Source organism: Molothrus ater, chromosome 1 (assembly GCF_012460135.2).
Source record: "Molothrus ater isolate BHLD 08-10-18 breed brown headed cowbird chromosome 1, BPBGC_Mater_1.1, whole genome shotgun sequence".
NCBI lineage: Eukaryota > Metazoa > Chordata > Aves > Passeriformes > Icteridae > Molothrus > Molothrus ater.
In genome coordinates, this window is record NC_050478.2 from 100,337,071 (window position 1) to 100,355,270 (window position 18,200).

Consider the following 18,200-nt stretch of genomic DNA (forward strand, 5'->3'; position numbering starts at 1 on the left):
AATAATTCAGTACAGCTATCCATCCTAAATGTTCACATAGAGACCAAGATCTTTTGAGCAGAGAGAAGTTCAAATGGACCAACAGAGCAGAGAAAAATATGCTGTAGCGTCACATGTGATTTGGTCAGCGACGGCTTTGATCCAGAATTTTTTATTTTCCATTTCAAAAAACGTTCCTGACCAGCCCACTGGGCTTTGCATTGACCTCAGCTGCACTGACAAAAATAAAATTTGTAATTCCTAATATCACAAGGGAGAAAGAATATGTGTGGGCATGGACTGCAAGGCTGCGACAGAGCCCCAGCAGCACAATTGCAGTCCCCACAGTGCAGACTCAGCACAGTTTGGGGTACATGAGCTGGCCTTGAATACTTGACAGAGTGGTAAAAAAATGCTTTTACTCCTGTTGCTGCAATGGCAAGAAACGTGTGGAGGCAGAGTGAAGCAGCAGAGTTGTCTTTGCCTCAAGCCCCTGAGCATCCAGGGCAGGATAAACACCATCTGCAGTCCCTACAGGTGGTGAGTCCCACCTATGGGCAGGGAGTATTTCAGAGCCTTTGGCTCCAGGTAATTCAATTTCTAGTAATTACCATACTGGAGACAATTTCCAGGAATGAAGTGTGTGTAAGGAAAATGACAAAAAGGGGCACCACCACTACAAACATAGGGAACTGAGAAGAAAATAACACTTTTAAGCATTTTTAACGTTCTGCTTCATTGGATATCTATTCTGTTTGAATAAGCAATTATATATATTCGAATCAAAATTACTTAATCAATTTAATCAATAAATTGTGGGTTAAATAATTTTGTTCATACCTACCTTAGAGTGGCATGTTTAACATTTATGTAACTGATATGCTTGGTAAGACAATTGCAATGTAGATTCAGTGGCTATAAATTTTAAGAGAAAAGTGTTAAGCATACTTGCCTGGAAGAAAAAGATAAAGAATTTTTCTGTAGGCCTTTTTTATGCAACCAGGGTTCCATGACCTGTCTTCCCTAACAAAGGTAGTACAAATAAGGAGTAGGCATACATGAAGGAGTAGAAAAGCTTTCCATATGCTGAGGTCTAATGAAAGCAAAATAAGACTGGTTAGAAGTTACTTGATTTTTTCATTGGGATGAAGTTTAAAAGCTTGTTATGCTTTGTCATGCTGTATATTTGTTTATGTGGCTGGAAAGCTGTTTTTTTGGATAGGAATAAAAAAGTCATGCTTCAGGACAAAACATGAAGGCAAATTATTATTATTATTATGCCTACTGAGAGAAGTTTCAGCACTGTACATAAAAACAAACAAGCTTCCCACACACACACACATACACTTTAAAGCTTTGTATGTGAACTGTAAATTGCTGCCAAGGAAAGTGCATGTTTTTATTTTAGTTGATATATTTTAATTGGATTTTAAGTAGCTCATGAATAAACTGCCTTACATTAATATATTGTCTCTCAATTAGAATGTGTACAAACATCTGAACTGTGTAGTGATGAGATTGATGGGCATTATTCAAAAGCTGAGAGCTGCAGCCTCTCTTCTGCAGTATTCTCCCCTTCCTTTTCTACATGTGTCTCTGTGATTTGGTTTCTGATTTGCGGGTCATTCCCCAACATTTTATGATACCTTTTGATAAAATTGTTTTCTCATTTAAACTGTTTTAAAAATTCACTATTTTCTACTGTTTTTCCTGAAATACTCTTTTTTTTTTTTTTTTTCAAGCAGCAGCCTGGGTGTAATCACTGCTTTATCTGCTTGTGTGGGGTCTTGGGGAGAGGAGAAGAAAGAAGGGCTTCCATCCTGCCCTCATTCTCTGCTGCATATGCCAAGCATCCTGGTACAAAACCAGCTCTCCTCTCTTCTCCTGAACAGAAGCGCAGTAATTCAGGAGTAGGAGAAGGCACCCTGCAGCCCTAAGGAGGGCCTGAGCAGCATGGCAGACAAACATACAAAATAGCATTACAAGGGTGCAGCTCTTTGCTAGCAGTTGTTCAGCTTTAAGTTATTTAATAATGTGAAGGGTGGTTCCACAGCTTAATGGGCTGTTAGCTAAATAACTACAGGTAGCCCTGTGAATTTGCACAGCCACTCCCCTTCTCCTTTAATTATCCAGTTTTATCATGTTTTCCCATCTATGCCTCTGCTCTGCTTTTGAAGCTGGTTTTCTTACCCAGATGCCTCCATCTCATCCTTCACTCTGCTACTCCAGCATGAAATGCAGAGGTGTAAGTGGTACAGATGAGAGTTGCAGTAAGCTCTTGTCTACCTGTGAAGCAGAGAGCTTTAGAAAGCAGTTGTTGCTGACAGGCTACCTAGTGGTTTTGCTAAATGTTGCAGGGATTGACATTTCATGCAAAAAACCCCAGAAACAGTAGGTTTTCTCCCTTGCCCATGAATAATCCCATTGATGTTCCACTGAATAGTCAAAGAAGGAGAGCTAGCAAATTCAGATTACTGCATATTTATATTATTAATTCCTCCATTATTCTGCTAAGAAACAACAGAGCACAGTTTCTCTGAAACTAAGACAGAATGCAGAATTGGTTTTCACTTAATTGGCTCTTTTGAGACAAGTCTCTTTGAGAAGCAGGATGTTGTTAGTCCACTGTGTAAAGACAGTGTAACAATACACTTAACACATAGTCCAGAAACAGCTGTATGCAGGGGCTTGTATTTGAGGGGTAAAAATACCCTCATGGCATTCAAGTAGAAATGAGAATTTATACAATTGCAACTTTGACAAGAAGTCTGCACTAGCACATAAAGTTAGTCAGTCATTGAACATTTAATATCAAAATGTCCAGTGGAAATAATCATTGTCTCATAAAAACATAGGTTAACTTTCATTTAAAGTCTGTTTCCATAGTCATGGTCTTCCTTCATTCTTAGAAAGCTAATAAAGAGTGAGAATAGGGTTCACTGAGCATGAAAAATACAGGATTTGGCTTAAAAATTGAGATGTAGTCAGTAACATATAGTGGAGTTTTCTTTCCTTTTCCTGACACCAGTGTAAGTTTTAAGTACTTTCAAAAGTGTTTGTAATTATGTTAAATATTTGTAAGACTCATTTTCCTAAAGATGGTATCATATAAATGTAACAGATTACAAATTATCTTCACCTTTAATTGTCTGTTGTTGGGTGAGGTTCAAGTTTATAGGTGAGACAGTTCAGTGGGGCATTAGTCTTGCAGTTGCCATCTGTTGAAATTTTATCAAGATTCTCATCACTGCTTAAATTCAGTCTCATAGCATGGAAAAGTAGTTAAGAGTCATCAAATAATTGTGTAGTGTTAAGATTTTAAGAAGCAAAATGAGTCATGGTGCTCAGCCCTTCAATGCAATTGGTACCTGAAGGAAAGAGTGTCAGGACAGATATTCTGTTCAGGAGAAAATAGTGTAAGGGAGTCCTTAACTGTGAACCAGTTTCATCCTCAACATTTTTAATCTGTGTGTTTTGCTTTGTGTTTCAAAAACAATGGCAGCATCCAAAACCTCACAGCAGCATTTCCCAGCACAGTCTACCCTCATGAGGAGCGTCTTTCAATTTTACTTGCAGGCTGACTTCAGTTTTGACTCAGGAGGACATTTGTAAACATTTGTTAGTCCATTCCTGTTTGACATTTCAGCATGTATATGAATAATTTGCTCAAAGCCTTTAATCCTTAGACTTTGCAAAGCAGAGGGTAGTTAGCGATGACGATGATGATTATCTGATGCAGACAAGTGGACATTTCTTTAAGGATCAGCATCCTATGCAAAGCAGCGTTTTCAATCCTTGCATCATCCAATTTCCATTTGCAGTTTTGGCTTTAATTTCAGCAGCTACCTTGTTGTGTCCTTTACACAGTCTTGACAGAGAGAACCAACCAAGGCCACTGTTTCTTCAAATTATACCTGTTATTGCTAAATGCAATAGCTTTGCTGCTGCATTTGCAGGTTCATGCTAGAAAGGAAAATCTGTAAAGAAAGACTGTATTTATGAAATGATTTTATGTGTAGGATCACTCAAAACATTAAATCTGGAAATTGTGAAAGTAGGGAACTGCATAGTACTTCCCTTGTCCACCCCAAGGCGATTATCAAAACACCAAATAGCAGCACAAGGGAAGGCCTCTACAGAATGCTGGAGAACACTTAAATACCAAGGTAGATGTGCTTGGTACTAGCAATTTGCATCAATTTTCACAAAACCTACCTTTTTCTTGAGGTGTCCAAAATTAACTAGGAGATCGCATGTCAAGCAGTTGGGCATTCCATGGCACTTGCAAAAGATAATTTAAAATATCAATTAAAAAGTTACCAAACTTTTGCAGGTGAAGAGTAACTTTTTGTGAATACTTTCTGTATTTTCTGTTAATTTATTTTGCGGATTAATAGCTAACTCTGCTCCCATCCCTATTATCTTACTGCAGTTTTTCCTCAGTAGTATTCCCCTGGAATCCTTATCAGAGGGACCAGACAGTCCTTGGCCCACTGCAGTTAAAAGCAGCAGAGCCAGGGGCACATGGCTGCCTGGAATGTTTGAGAGAGCAGCTCTGAAGTGCTGGGAAGCAGCTGAAATTGGATCCAATGAAATTGGCTTTCATTGTCATGAAAGCCACCTCAAAACTTGTACTGTGCCTAAGTTGTGGGTACTATGCACAGGGGTGGTCCTAGCAGGCAGAAACATCTTACAAACTCATGAAAAAACACTTATTTCTGTCAACAGCCCATCCCTCAACATTATTCTGGATAATAAAGCAAAGCAAAATGCTTAGTTGAATTTTACAAATATGCAGGTACTGACTTGGTAAGATTTCTCTGGTAAGGTATGTGGTTCTTGAAGTTCATATTCATATGAAGAAGGATATATATGAAAACAAAAGCCTTATCATAAACTCTAGTTTATCTTCATGGAGATAAAATCTTTCAGAAAATAGCCTGGACTTGAAAAGGCATCTCAAGCTGAGTTTTATTTTGTGAACCTGTTGTAGTACCATACTGCAAAAGATGAGGCAAATACCTAGTACACTTGTTCAGTGTACTGAACTTGCATGTTCAGTGATCTGTTGGTTAAAGTAATTTCTTCTTGTTGCTTAAGAAAAAGTACATCTTTTAAGTCTTTGTTAATACTCCAAGGCTTTCAAAACACTTAACAAGCCTGGCATTTGCAGGCTGGTAATATGTTTTGCATAATATCAATGGCCTGTCTTTGTGGCCCATGGGAAAAAGAAATATTTTTCTTCTTTGTGGTGCATTCCCCAAGATAATTACAAGTGGAAACACTTTTTGTCTTCTGAAATCTTAATTCCAGCAGCCCAGGTGTTTTGATGAAACTTCCAGTATATATGTAGCCAAAATGGTTTTGCAAAACTTAGCTGCATTTTAGTGGGAGAGTCAGCTGTATTTCTTGTAACTTTATGGAGGCCTTGTTGGACTATATTCAAACAAATGCAAGAAATGCTGTTTGATCTCTTCAGATGGTTAAATTGTGATTCCTGTTAGCACTGCTTTGGCTTGGTGCACCCTGTTTCCTAGTCAACTGAGGATGAAGTTGGAGGAGCTGGCAAGGCTATGATATTTACATAATGCCTTTTTTTCCTGTGAACCCTGAATGTGGATGGAAACAGCCTCTAATCTTCTTAGTGATCTAAGCAAAGATTGAATGCTTTGGGTCAAGCTGGGGTTTTGGATAGGCTCAGTTAGGAAAAAAAAATTCAGAAATCCCAGCTCTTCACAATGATTGCAAATGGAAATATTTACAGACTGAGCTAGTTAATGTTTTAGTAGTTGATAATATTTTTATTATTTCACCAGTTTGCAAATACCACATAATCTGTTTTGAGCCATACTTTTTGAGACTTCTTGGAAGCAGAACAAACAGCCCTTGTGTTAAGCTCTGGGCACTGCTCGAGTTCATTCCCCTTAGGGTAGTTTTAAGTTGTATCATGAGGCATGAAAAGGCAAGTGTCAGAATAAGCATACAACCTCAAAATGACTGGGAAGAACTCTATATATGATCTTAATCCTTCTTGCACTACTACCACCCTGACATGGTAAGAGGAGGAGCTCATTAGGTAGTTGTCCTTTCATATCTCAGTTATTAAAACATACTGACTGGGATTTTTGTTGTGTGTTACAGAAACATAGCTTTTTAAACACTACTACCATAAACGTAAAGATTTTAAATTTTTTAAAGTGGATAAATATCCTGAACTCAGTCTAGAAGTGACATTTCATGCTTGATTTGCCTTGCCTGCATAGATTTTGTGGTATTTCATGCAGAAGTTACAGCATGTCAGGGGTTCTGAACCAATGTGCAAGTACAGTATATTACAATGAAGGAGAAAAAAATCAGCCTGTCCTATTTACGTTTTCCTTTTTCTTCAGGCTTACCTTCCCTAATCCAAAAAACTCATGTTGAGTTGTTTGACTTAATATTACCACAAGAAGTTTTCTTATGTAATGCATCTTCACATAATATAAGATGACTCAGAGACTGATTTCTCAGAACATGAAAGTTAGTAGGAGCTGCTGGCCCTCTTTTAATACCTGCAGCCTAAGGTTTGCAAAGCAAATGGTCAGGTTTTATGTGATTGCTTTTGTAACTTCAGTTCAGCAACAGGCTTTTTTTTTTTTTGCTTTACTTTGTGTTTACTGATAGAATCAATATTACAACCATTCCCTGCTTGAACTTGTCACCACTGCATTTCATTAACTTTCTCAATATTTGATGCAAAATGTTTCTAATTAACATGCCTCTGAATAAAGAAAAAAAGGATTCTTAAAAACCTGTGTGCAGTCTGTGTAATAATAAAATTTTATTCTCAGCTATGAAGACTTATAACATTTTATGAGCTTTTTCAAAATTGCAGTTGCTATTATTTTTATTTTTTGTAAGTAGTGTATTTTAGAATGAAACCCTTTTTTGTGTACTATAATTAATAACTAGAAAATGTAAAGCATGGTAAGGCAAGTAAGGACATGATTCATTATTGAGAAAAAAGAGCACAACCATACTCAGAACTGGTTTAATGTTCTAATATTTTCATTAAGGGAAATATTTAGTACATTCTGTCTTTTTGGTATCACTATTGCACACATTAGGAGTGCATCTGTTTGGGTTTTTCTCCCTTTATCTGCCAAGGAGATGATCCAATTTATTTAAAAAAAAAAGGAAAAAATAAAAGGAAAAAAAAAAGGAGAAAAAAAGCAGGGAGTTGGGGGGGTAGGGAGAAAAAGGAAGGCATATGTCAACTATGTCCTTGTGATTATCCAGAAAGAAAATTGAAAAGTATAAGAAAATTTTGGCCATCCACTGTAAAACAGCATAAATTTTGAAGTGGCAGGGATCAAGGGCAATTTCATGAACATGGCTACCTTGCATTTCCTATGTGGAAGAGAAATATATAGGAAGGAATAAAAATACACATACACATATATATAAGCTTTCTATATGGATATTCATTTTTACAACTAAAAGGACATAAATACATAGGGGTACATAATTGGGCTTGTAAAGGTTTATCAAAGGAGCTGACCAAGTCTGACCACTGAGCTCTGTATTGTTATTCTAATGGGAAGAAATAAAAGATAGCAAGGGGCCTATGGCCTCAGAGAGCAGCTTTTCAATGAGATTGAGGCACTCTAAATCTCTTCAGCCCTTCCTCCCTTTTCCCACCCTGGCAGCACGTTCTCCTTGCTCCTTTTTGCCTTCACTTCTGTGAGTGTGTCCATGCCATGAAGGTAATTGTCTCCTGCTCCACTTCCTTCACATTGTTGATTTTTGTCAGGGTGAGTAATCCTCTGAGTTAGGGCATGAACTCCCGTGCCAGCAGGAGGGTATCTGTGGATTCCTACAGCTGGAGGCCACAGCACCACACCTTTGAGTGGCAGTGTGGATTTAAATCAAATTGAAAGCAATATGGAAAAGCAGCCTGAGCTTTACATGCATCGTGCCCCTTGTAACCACAGCGTTCACTGAAATAACAGGAGAGATTTAGACAAGTATGCTACTAGGCTAATTAAAGGCTCTTCTGCTAAAGAGGCTTTTGTCTCAAGCTTTAGTTCTGGAGATCTGAATGTAGCTGTATTTATATAAAAAATAGTTACAATAGACCCACATAAACAAGACCAATTTTATGGCCTTGGTTAAGACTTTTTTTTTACATATGTACCAGTATATGGCTGTCCATACTCAAGTTTCAGCTTTGGGATTTTTTTAATTTAAAAGTGTTTAGGAAACAAAATAGAGATGTTATTTTATTTTGTCTGTTTTCAGCCAATATTTCCATGTAAATGGTATGTCCACCAAGTTGGATGTCACTCAAACCATTCAGGTTCTTAGTTTGAAATGTAAAGGCTGGTTTCAGTGAAGCATCTCTTGTTGGAAACAGGAGCTGCATGTTTTGCTCTATAAGCAATGCTGGACTGACTGTTCATCAGTAACTGTGAATAATTCTTAGTGATTTGAATAGACTTTCAGAGTTTGACAAGTTTAGCATATATGGAAACACCTGTAGGGTTCCTTTGCATTAGCTATTTGAATTTTTTTTTCCTTTGCATTAGCTATGCCTGTGTTTGAAAATGTTCATGAGTGTCTGAGATAAAGCAATAAGCCTGTGCTTCCATAGCTCTTGCTGATTTTTAAAATCTTTGTGCTGCTTGAAATAAATCTGATCAGAGTTTCAGCTTGATGATTACACTGTACTTTTTTCCTTGCTTCACCTTCCATCCTTTCATAAACCAGTAGGGATACATTTCTCTTCCATGTTCATAGGAATACTTAACACTTACTGTTAAAGCTGGTGTGAATTAAGTATGTTTTCCCAAAATTTGCTAATGCAAGATGGCTTGTTTTCACAATTATGTTGAATTATATTGTCCTTGCTCCTTTTTTTTTTTTTTTTTTTGTTATGAAAAGGCAATGTCTTGGTTTTCTAGAACATGGTCTACCAGTCCCCTTACCATTCCCATAATACTCTTCTCATAAAAAAATGGGAACAGAAGGTTTAGGAAATACACCCCAATCCCTGACTAAACTTAAATATCTCATGGATGCTTGTGCCCTTAATGTTTGGTTGCATTTACTTTCATGTTATTTCATGCTCTGTAGCATTAATAAAAGCTATGGGGATTGTTTTGATCCTGTTATTTATTTTTCTTCCTAGCTGTGTGCTGCCCACCTGCCAACGCGATTGGAGGCGCCCAACCACTACCAAGCTGTGTGTCGGGCTCTGTTTGCTGAAACAATGGAGCTCTACACTTTCCTGGCCAAAATTAAAAGTGCAAAAGAGGTGAGCAGTCTAAGAAGGTTTTTCTGCTTTTGAGCTCATCACCATGTGAATTTGGTTTACAAAATCACTTCTGTGTGCAGCCAATAGGGACTGTCAGATGCTTGAGGAGATGATCTGTACTTTTCAGGGAGTACACTCCTTCAGCTGAGGTGTTTGGTTTTTTTTTAATTTTGGTCTGTAACCATTTACATCCTCAGAATTTGTTATTAATTGTGATGAGTCTATTTGGGAGTAAAGCAGAATATTTTCTTGAAGGGTAACACATTGCATACATATGCCCATTCCTGCATGCAATATATTTGAGTCTAAATTCTTCTCTGGTGTTTTGGGGATGTTATGAAGTGTCAGAGCTTTGCCTGTTCTTCCTCAGCTCATTCCCATGAGGGAATTCTCTTTGCTGAGAATTAGCTGAGATTCTTCTTGCTCGTCTTTTGTCCCCAGTCAGCAGCTTCTCTTACCTTTTGCTGTGTGATTGGTTTGTTGTCTGTCACATTGGTTTCACAGCAGACCCAACTTTAAAAATAGAAAAATTTTCCCCTTCAGGTCACAATGCTTATGTTCACTGCTTGTTTGGCTGTTATTGTTGGCTGAAAGGCCATCCTATGAACCATTGCAATTATCAGGTCTGGCTGAAGAGTGATTTTAAGGTTGATATTTACTGCAGATAGTTCAGTGATCTGGCCTGCAGAGTGGCCCTGTGAACAATTGTATTAAAAGTCTGGGTGCTCATAACTGGTGGGTGAGGGGAAGGGCAGGAAGGGAAACTCATTTCTCAAAGCTGGTTTCTTCACCAAAGCAAACTTGTCAAGTAGCAACGCTTTCATAATTTTTTTTTCCTTAATAAATCCCTGAAGGATTTTCTTTTCTTTTGTAAGTCAAGGTCTACAGTACCTTTGAAAAGCAGGATAAGATTTTACAGGCTGACCTAAAAATTTTGCTGCCGAAAAAGGCTGAGCTGTTCCACCCATGCACATGTACTCCCACTGTTTCCCTTCTTCTGGTTCTAGGGAACAAATCCAGTAAATATCAAGCAAAACAAAAAGTAAAGGAGTTACTCCTTATCAGGTTAGTGAGCTGAATCAGCACATTAAAGGGTCAGATGAGCCTCAGATGGGTACAAGAGAGCTTTTATCATGTTGATAGTGGAAAATGCAAACTACTCAGAGGCGTAAGGGGCTGCTGCTCTTTCCTTCCTGAGTGAGATGTATCATCCAGGAGGGAGAATCCTTCTGAGATGTTTTTCTGCTGCACAGGATCATATTGCATCTCCACTTCTTCTCCAGTCCTATTCAAACTGAAAGCAATTTTTAAACTAAAGCAGTGTCATACAAGGATAATTTTGGCAATGTCAGCATGACTAAAGAGCCACTTGTTTTCTGAAGTGCCTGTGTTATGGCACATCTGCATCCAATGTCCTGATACAGGAAGAAGCCAGGATACAAGATCTCCATGCTAAAGCTGTCTCCCAAACCTTGACATCAATAATTTCACATCTTGGCTTTTAACTGCTGGATATATTAACTGAGGGACCTGTGCTGGAAAAACCTCACTCAACAGCTGTTGTAAAGTCCATGTTGAGGCTCAAGGATAGCACCCTTCAGAGTTCTTTTTTCTCCTCAGAGAGGAATTGTTTCCAATTGTTCTCAAACACCTTGGCCACAGTGAGCAATAATAGGGCATCTTTGTTGTCAATGTCAAAATAAAATATTGTCGCCTATAACCATTTAAAATCGTGTCTTAACAATAATATTTTTAAATTCTTTTTAAAAGTGGAAAGGCATTTTGAATTTGCAAATTATTTAATCACCTTATCATTGGGCATAAAAACCCAACAACATCTGAACACACCATAGAGAATATTATGAGTTAATCCCAATGAAAGAAGCCATTTGCCTCTCACAGACTATTAGGCATTGATTCAAAGCACATTTAGGTCAAAAGAAGTAATCCTTGTGGACAGAATTTTGGCCCAACTGAATCAGTAACACTTTATTGCTGCACCTAACCAGGGCCGGAATTTTGACCTTTTGATTTCATTTTACTCTGGATCACTCCCTCAGTAGGCATGTAAGAAATTACCAAGAAAATTATCTTGGAAGCAGCTTTTGGAATCTGAATACTTTGGGTTTATGATGTGCTTGGTCCTTGGTCATAGCTTTTATCTAACTATAGATTTGGAAGGTATTTAATTTTGAAAATAATACCGTGTACAAAATAAAAAATAGGTATGAAGAACATATGAGGTGGAATGCTGTAAATCTTGTTGCACCATTTTAAAGTGACCTTTATAGTTTATACTTGAGGCAAGCAGGGATCATATGATCACGCTAGGTTTTAGCACAGCCAGTAAAAGCCGTGCTATTGTTTACATGCTTTTCTGTCTTGCAAACACACAGCAGAATCTTAAGTCATGAGGAGTACAGTTAAATACTCTTCTAGTGAATTCCTTTTTTCTTTTCCTTTTGTTGTTGTCATACAAGTAATGGGTATAAAGGAGATAAACACTGAATACTTCAGTAAGAAAATTTTGTTCTCATGGATTTGTGGTGATTCCATTGTCAGAGAACTGGGGGAAAATAACCAAGTTACATACATCAGTTCTAATTTTTAAAAAAATTATACTGTGTAATATTGTGGGTTTGACACTAAAGATGCCAGGAATTTTAAATTTTTAGTTTGTTTCAAAAAATAACAGCCTAATTTGGAGAGCGTCCTTTAGATTCCCTCAGACCTAGATGCAGTTGTGGATGTGAGATCAAAATGAAATTAAAAACACCAAAAATGGAAAGAATCCTCTGGAATTATTCAAAGTAACTTTCCTGTGGATAAAAATTACTTTGAAATTACTTTGATTCCTTCTAGGGCCACTGAGTGGCAGATGCCACTGTACCTGTTTCCCAGGTACATGAAGTTCATATTTTTTGGTCCATAAATGCTTAAATAGGCAGCTTCACTGTAGTGGAAGGGGGAGAATTTCTATCAGTAAAAATTCACTTGATTGGAGCGAACTAAATCTGACCTATATTATGCTGCAGCCTAGAACAGGTTTAGAGGGAAATAAACTGTGAAAGAGTCAGGGAAAAAATATTGCTGTGATGCTGTTTTCAATTTGGCTCTATAAAGCCTTAGCAGGACTTTGAAAGTCCAGGATTTCAAGAGGGATTGAGTGGTAGGTAGGAGGGGTAGGTTTATAGGCTGTAATGTGTGGTAATACAAATAAATATACTGAGGACTTACGTGTTCCCCAGTCATCATCTGTCATATAACAAATAGAGCATAGATTCACAAAGGGCTGGACTGCATGAATTTGGGTGAGTCTGTTAATCGGAGATGATGAAGTGATGAGTGAGCTGTTCACATCATCTCAATGGATGTCAGATAGAATGTTTAAGGCACTTTGTCACATAATTGATGCCATATGATTATTTCCAGTCTGATTCCCTGTATATGAAAGGTCAGCAGCTAAGCTGACTTGCAGACAGGGAGATGGTGCTTCTATTCTTGAAAAGTGTGAAATATTTCATGTAGTGGATACAAAGGATGAGCAGAGTTGAGAAAGATGTGATAGCACTGTTGCAATAGTTTAAAAAACTAAACAACTAAAAGTTTTCTTTTTGCAAGGTGAAGTGTTTTTTTAGCAAGTTTACTGGGGTATTTTCCAGCTTGCTGGCAGCACCTGCATGCTGCTCAGGGTCTGTGAAAGGTGCCCTTGCTGCAGACTCACCCTGGGTACCATCTGCTTGGCATCCAGGAGTGGTTTCCTGATGGGCCAAGACCTCCTAATACTTGTGACCTGCTGTTTAAGCTTTTACAGCTGATAACAAAGATAGAGTACAGCTTGTTTTTCGTGTCAAGAAGTGAGCTTTCAAAATTGCAATAACAAAATCCCACTGAAAGGAATTTTTTTCTTTTTCTTTTTTTTTTCTTTTTCTTTTTTCTTTTTTATCCTTTTTTTTTATTGTTTTGGGGGGAAAATGGTCCACAAGGTGAAGGAAATGCACACATGTATGGCACGGGCAAGGTAATTTGAATATCTGCTAAAAGTTGACCCATGTAAAAGAAAAGAGCCATCTTTTTCAGAATTGTCCAGAAGTCATTGACATAACCTTTGGTGGCACCTGGCCATAGACAGAACTGTAGGCACAAATAACTGATGTCCATGAGATTGAGCAAATGTTCCTGCTGTGAAGTATCTGAAAAGGTCACACACTTTGCTCAGAAGTGGCATTGAGTGTGACTGAGAATGACAGGGGGAGACTATGCAAGCAAAGGAATGCAAAATTGGTGCTCTGGATCAGACAGGTGATCCACCAGGCCTGTATCCACATTGTGAACCTGCTTTTTGAAGGAATATCTGCCCTAGTCCTCCTCTGGCTCCCTGTTACTGCCCGGTCTTGCCTTCCCCTGGAGTTTATGTTCCACATGCACTTCATGGCTGAGCGAACCAGCAAAGTGCCCTTGCTGCAAAGAAACCTTATGGTGTCCCAGGCTGCAGTAGGAGAATGCTGCCAGCAGGCTGAGGGAGGTGATCCTCCCCCTCTGCTCAGCACTGGTGAGGCCACAGCTGCAGTGCTGGGTCCAGTTCTGGGCTCCCCAGTACAGGAGAGACATTGACACCATGGAGAGAGTCCAGGGAAGGGCCAGGAAGATGATGGAGAACTGAAACAGCTCTCCTGTGAGCAAGGCAGAGAGACCCAGGACTGTTCAGTCTGGAAATAAGAAGGCTCAGGGGATCTCATCAGTGTCTCTCAATACCTGAGGGGAGAGTGCAAAGACCACAGCATCAGGCTCTTTTCAGCGGTGCTCAGTGACAGGACTGGGGGAAGTGGACACAAACTAAAACTCAGGAGGTTCCTCTGAACAGCCAGAAATACTATTTTTACTGTGAGGATGAACAAAGATTTTCTGGGGAGGTTTTGGATTCTCTGTCCTTGGAGATATACAAAAGCTGCCTGGACATGATGCTGGACAATTGGCTCTGGGTGGCCCTGCTTTAGCAGGGAGCTTGGACCAGCTGCCTTTCTGAGAACTCTTCCACTCTGAAACACTTTGTGACTCTGTGGGTGGTACCAAAAAAAGGTCATACTGGCATGTGGGATGTAGACCTGTGGGTGATAAACTCCTCAGCTGGCACAGGTGGGGCTAGAAAACGCCGTGTGATGCTGGCCAGCATGGGAGATGAGTGTCCAGTAGGCAGATCTGTTGCAGTAGGTTTTACTTATACCTCAAAAAGTTTTAGAGATTGATGTAGACCCTAGAGCATCAAAATTAGTATTCCTTCCAAAACTAATTAAGACTTTGTATGTTTTTATAATCGCCTACATCTCTAATTGCAGTGAAAATCCATGCTCATCAAAAACTCATCCATAATTTCATTATCCACAGCGGGCCTTGTAATTAGGCTTTTGGTAGAAAACAGAGAAAGCTCCCAATCTGTCATCTTTGTACTGTTCTTTTAAAACATTGCCTTGCATTTCTGTCCTTTCTGATGTAAAAACATAATTCTTTCGGTCTGCCTGGATATATTTCAATCCAATCTGTATGAAATGCAAACATACAAATTCTAATTAAGGACATGCATGAAATGAAATTGTTCCTTTCTTTTATTCCTAATTTTGCACCATACAGAGGTTCAGTTGCAAAAGAGCTGATGAAAAAGGTCAGGTGGCCATACTGCTGTATTATTTGTACAAAATATGATAATGGAGGTAGTTAATAGGTACCTAAACAATGTTAATGGCTAACTTATTTTGGAAATAGAGTCATTAGCCAAGTTGTGCTCAAAAGTCTTGTGACTGTATTAAGTTGTCAAATAATCTGCTGCTTGGATTTTCAGAGAGCACAGCTGTAGAAATAAATCAGCTCACAAACTTTTCAGCTCATAACTTCACTTTTGCCTACACTTCCAAGTCTCCAGTGACTCCACCTCTGCAGCTGTGTTTTCATCAGGCTTGTGGCTCCATTCTGATCAGTTTGATCCTTCAATTTAGGACCTTTAATAAAGGAAAATACTGCTGGTTTGTCTTGGGCAGGGGAGGGTTTGGTTTTCTTGTGTGATGCAGCTGCTGTCACTCAATCAGTGTTACATGCCCTTGATTTGGGCTTTTTGTGCCTCTCCTTGCACAGTTATGTTGAGCAGCATGATGATTATTGCCCCCTCCAGAGCTGAGCAAAGGGCATCAGCCCATATCTCTGTACATTAAGAACCTTGTCTGCTATCAGCTCAAGGTTTTCAGGGACTGATTTAACTGATCCTATTCCCAGTTTGAATTAAATGGGGTTTGGGTCTTTTCAAAGACCTAGAGTAATGCTACTGCCTAAGACCTTGGAATTTAAACCCATGTTGAATAGCTGAAGGTATATAAAAGGAGTTTTTCCCATGTGTGAATGTTATGTATTTTTAAATTAAACCTAGATGTGCAAGAATGTTTTACTAGTTACAGAGATAGAAGTGTAAAAATCAATTTAATCAGTGAAAAAATGACTCCTAATTTACAGTATGAACTGGGAGCCACAGACTGTGCTCTGCAGTTGGTGAAAGTCAAAGTCCAGGTCTGGATTCCCTAGAATACCACATTCATTAAAGCATCATGTTTTTAGAAAGCATTTTATGGAAGGGAGTCTTTGACACTGTGCTGACAAGAGTCTTACATAAATTCCCATCTGTCACTGAGCACAGAAGAGCACATCTCAAATGTGGGCCACACAGCAGCAGCAAATCAGCTGCCTGCTTTTAATAGTACATCAAGAGGTTTGAAGACATTTGATATTTTTATTACTGTTTTTTGCCACAAAATGCAGTCTTCTAAAAAATGGCCAAATGCTGTAAAGGTTTTTTAAAAAGGTGAAAGCTCTTGAAGCAGTAATTTCCTACACATCCAGCCCTTATTGCCTGAATGAATGCCCAGGCTGTAATAGGTGAATTGGGTCTGAGGTTCTGGGATCATTTAGAAAAACCCTTTTAAGATGTTTCTGCTTTCTGGAATGGAAATCCATTTAGGCCATGTATTTATTGTACTGTAATAGCTTTTCTTAAGCCATTGTCCCAAGGGTAAGTGCAAGTGGCTACAGCAGCAGCAGCTGAGGTTACTTGCAGGCTTTAGAACACAGCTGAATTCTGACAAAGGATCTATTATATTTTAAATATGTTGGTTTCTATTATTTATGGTTGAAACAGAGGCAGAAACCCACTGATGCTGGCTGAGGATGCTGGAGGGAAACCCTAATGTTCCATTTAGTCTACAAGTTTAAATATAATCACTTGTCACAGTGAATTTATTCCTTCCCAAGCAGCACCTGACAGGTGCAGAAGAGCTAAAGAAGCCTTCCTAAACACTTCCTGCAAGCATAGAGCACTTGCTGGTTTCTTCCAAAGCTTTGCTAGTTCTATAATGATGGAAATTCCTTTATCTCCTATTCTTCCCTACTGATTGCATGGTGCATTTAAGTGCCAGAGCCAGGTGCCAGGGAAGATTATGACCTCTCCCTACAAAGTGGGTGTCTGTGGTTGCAGGGCTGCAGCCAAGCACTCAGCACAGGGATGGGGAGTGAAAGAAGCCCAGCTTTGGCAGCAGCCTGTGCTTGTACCAGCTCATTTGTATCATAAAACTGCACTTGGAGACACTTCATCTCTTGGCTGGCAGGTTTTGCTCCTGCAGCTCTCTGGTGCATGGTAGCCAGCATCACTTACACCTGTGCTTTTTTGGGTAGGAGCTGCCCCTCTAGCTATGTTCCAGAGAAACTAATTAGATGGTTGCCTTATTTGGACGATCTTTCAGCTGCTCAGAGTGGGTTTTTTCCCCTTCTTATTTTCTGCTGTTAAGAAAACCAGGTTGTAATCTCTTCTAGCTTCATGAAATATTTATGTCAGTCTAAAGCATCAGCCTTTGGGCATAAACCAGCCCTATAAACTGTATGGTAGGGAACCTGGTTGCTGAGGTGGGTGATTGTTACCAGTCTTGTTGAATAGCTGAGGTATCAGTTAAGCAGCTGGAACACATTAATTTTTAAAAATATTAAAGTTTACCTTCCAATATGGGAAGGAGGAGCAGATCTGACAGTTGTAGGCTCATTTACTGAAGTTATCTTTTTGATTACAAAGAGATAAGAGAAAAAGTATCAGATGTTTTATTTTACAGTTTACCAGTAGATGTTAGCAGTTTGCAAGAAGGAAAGTAATTTACAGTTCATTTGACTGCATTTGAAATGATGACTCAACTGCATGATACAGAAAAGAGGAAATCCTGGATAGCAGAGTACACATGAGCAAGGCCTTTACATTACCCATTCTTTCCATGTTTCTGTTTTTCCTGTTGGAAAAGGCAATTGCCTGTGAGTGTCAGACTGACCACAGTGCCAGGGCCAGCAGAAGTTTCCATAAAGACATTCTTTCCCAGTTGGGTATCCTGTTGTGATGCCGCAAGTCATGCCAAAATGTTCCCACATTGTCCCATGATGGATCTGCTTTTGCCAAGTGTGGGTGATTTATGCATTTTTGGAGTCTCCTTGTAAATGATGTATTTTATTTTGATAGGGCAATGGTAATATTTCTTCTTTGATACTAAAGCAATTGTGCTACTTACATAAATAAGACAATAAAGAACCCATCTGGTCTCTTTCCAAAACCTCTGTGGTAGCTGACTCACATGTCCTATCTCTGCAGCCAGGTTTGGTAGATGCTTGCACTCTTGAATGTGCAAGTTAAGCACTCTTCCAGTGCTTCCATTTCTTACACTGAAATGTTGGCAGTTTAGGAACTACCTCCAGGAAAAAAAGAGTCTTTAAGAGTATGCTTATTTTTATTTTTTCTGGAAAGCTCAGAAGCTGAATTGAGACTGATTGTGCAGTTCCATTAAAAGAAGAGCATAAGTGCTTAAAAGATGGAAATACTTTTGGTAGAGACATCTGTCAGATCTCTGACCTGTTG

At 38.9% G+C, this 18,200-nt stretch overlaps 1 protein-coding gene across 5 annotated transcripts in view; it reads left to right on the plus strand.

Annotated features, from left to right (window-relative positions):
• The window catches only part of SPIRE1 (spire type actin nucleation factor 1), a 126,401-nt gene that overhangs the window by 68,186 nt on the left and 40,015 nt on the right, over positions 1 to 18,200 (plus strand). For all 5 annotated transcript variants that reach the window (XM_054517925.1, XM_054517946.1, XM_054517957.1 and 2 more), the window contains exon 4: positions 9,149 to 9,274. In XM_054517925.1, the coding sequence (XP_054373900.1) occupies positions 9,149 to 9,274 (126 nt within the window). The remainder of the gene's footprint in view (positions 1 to 9,148; positions 9,275 to 18,200) is intronic.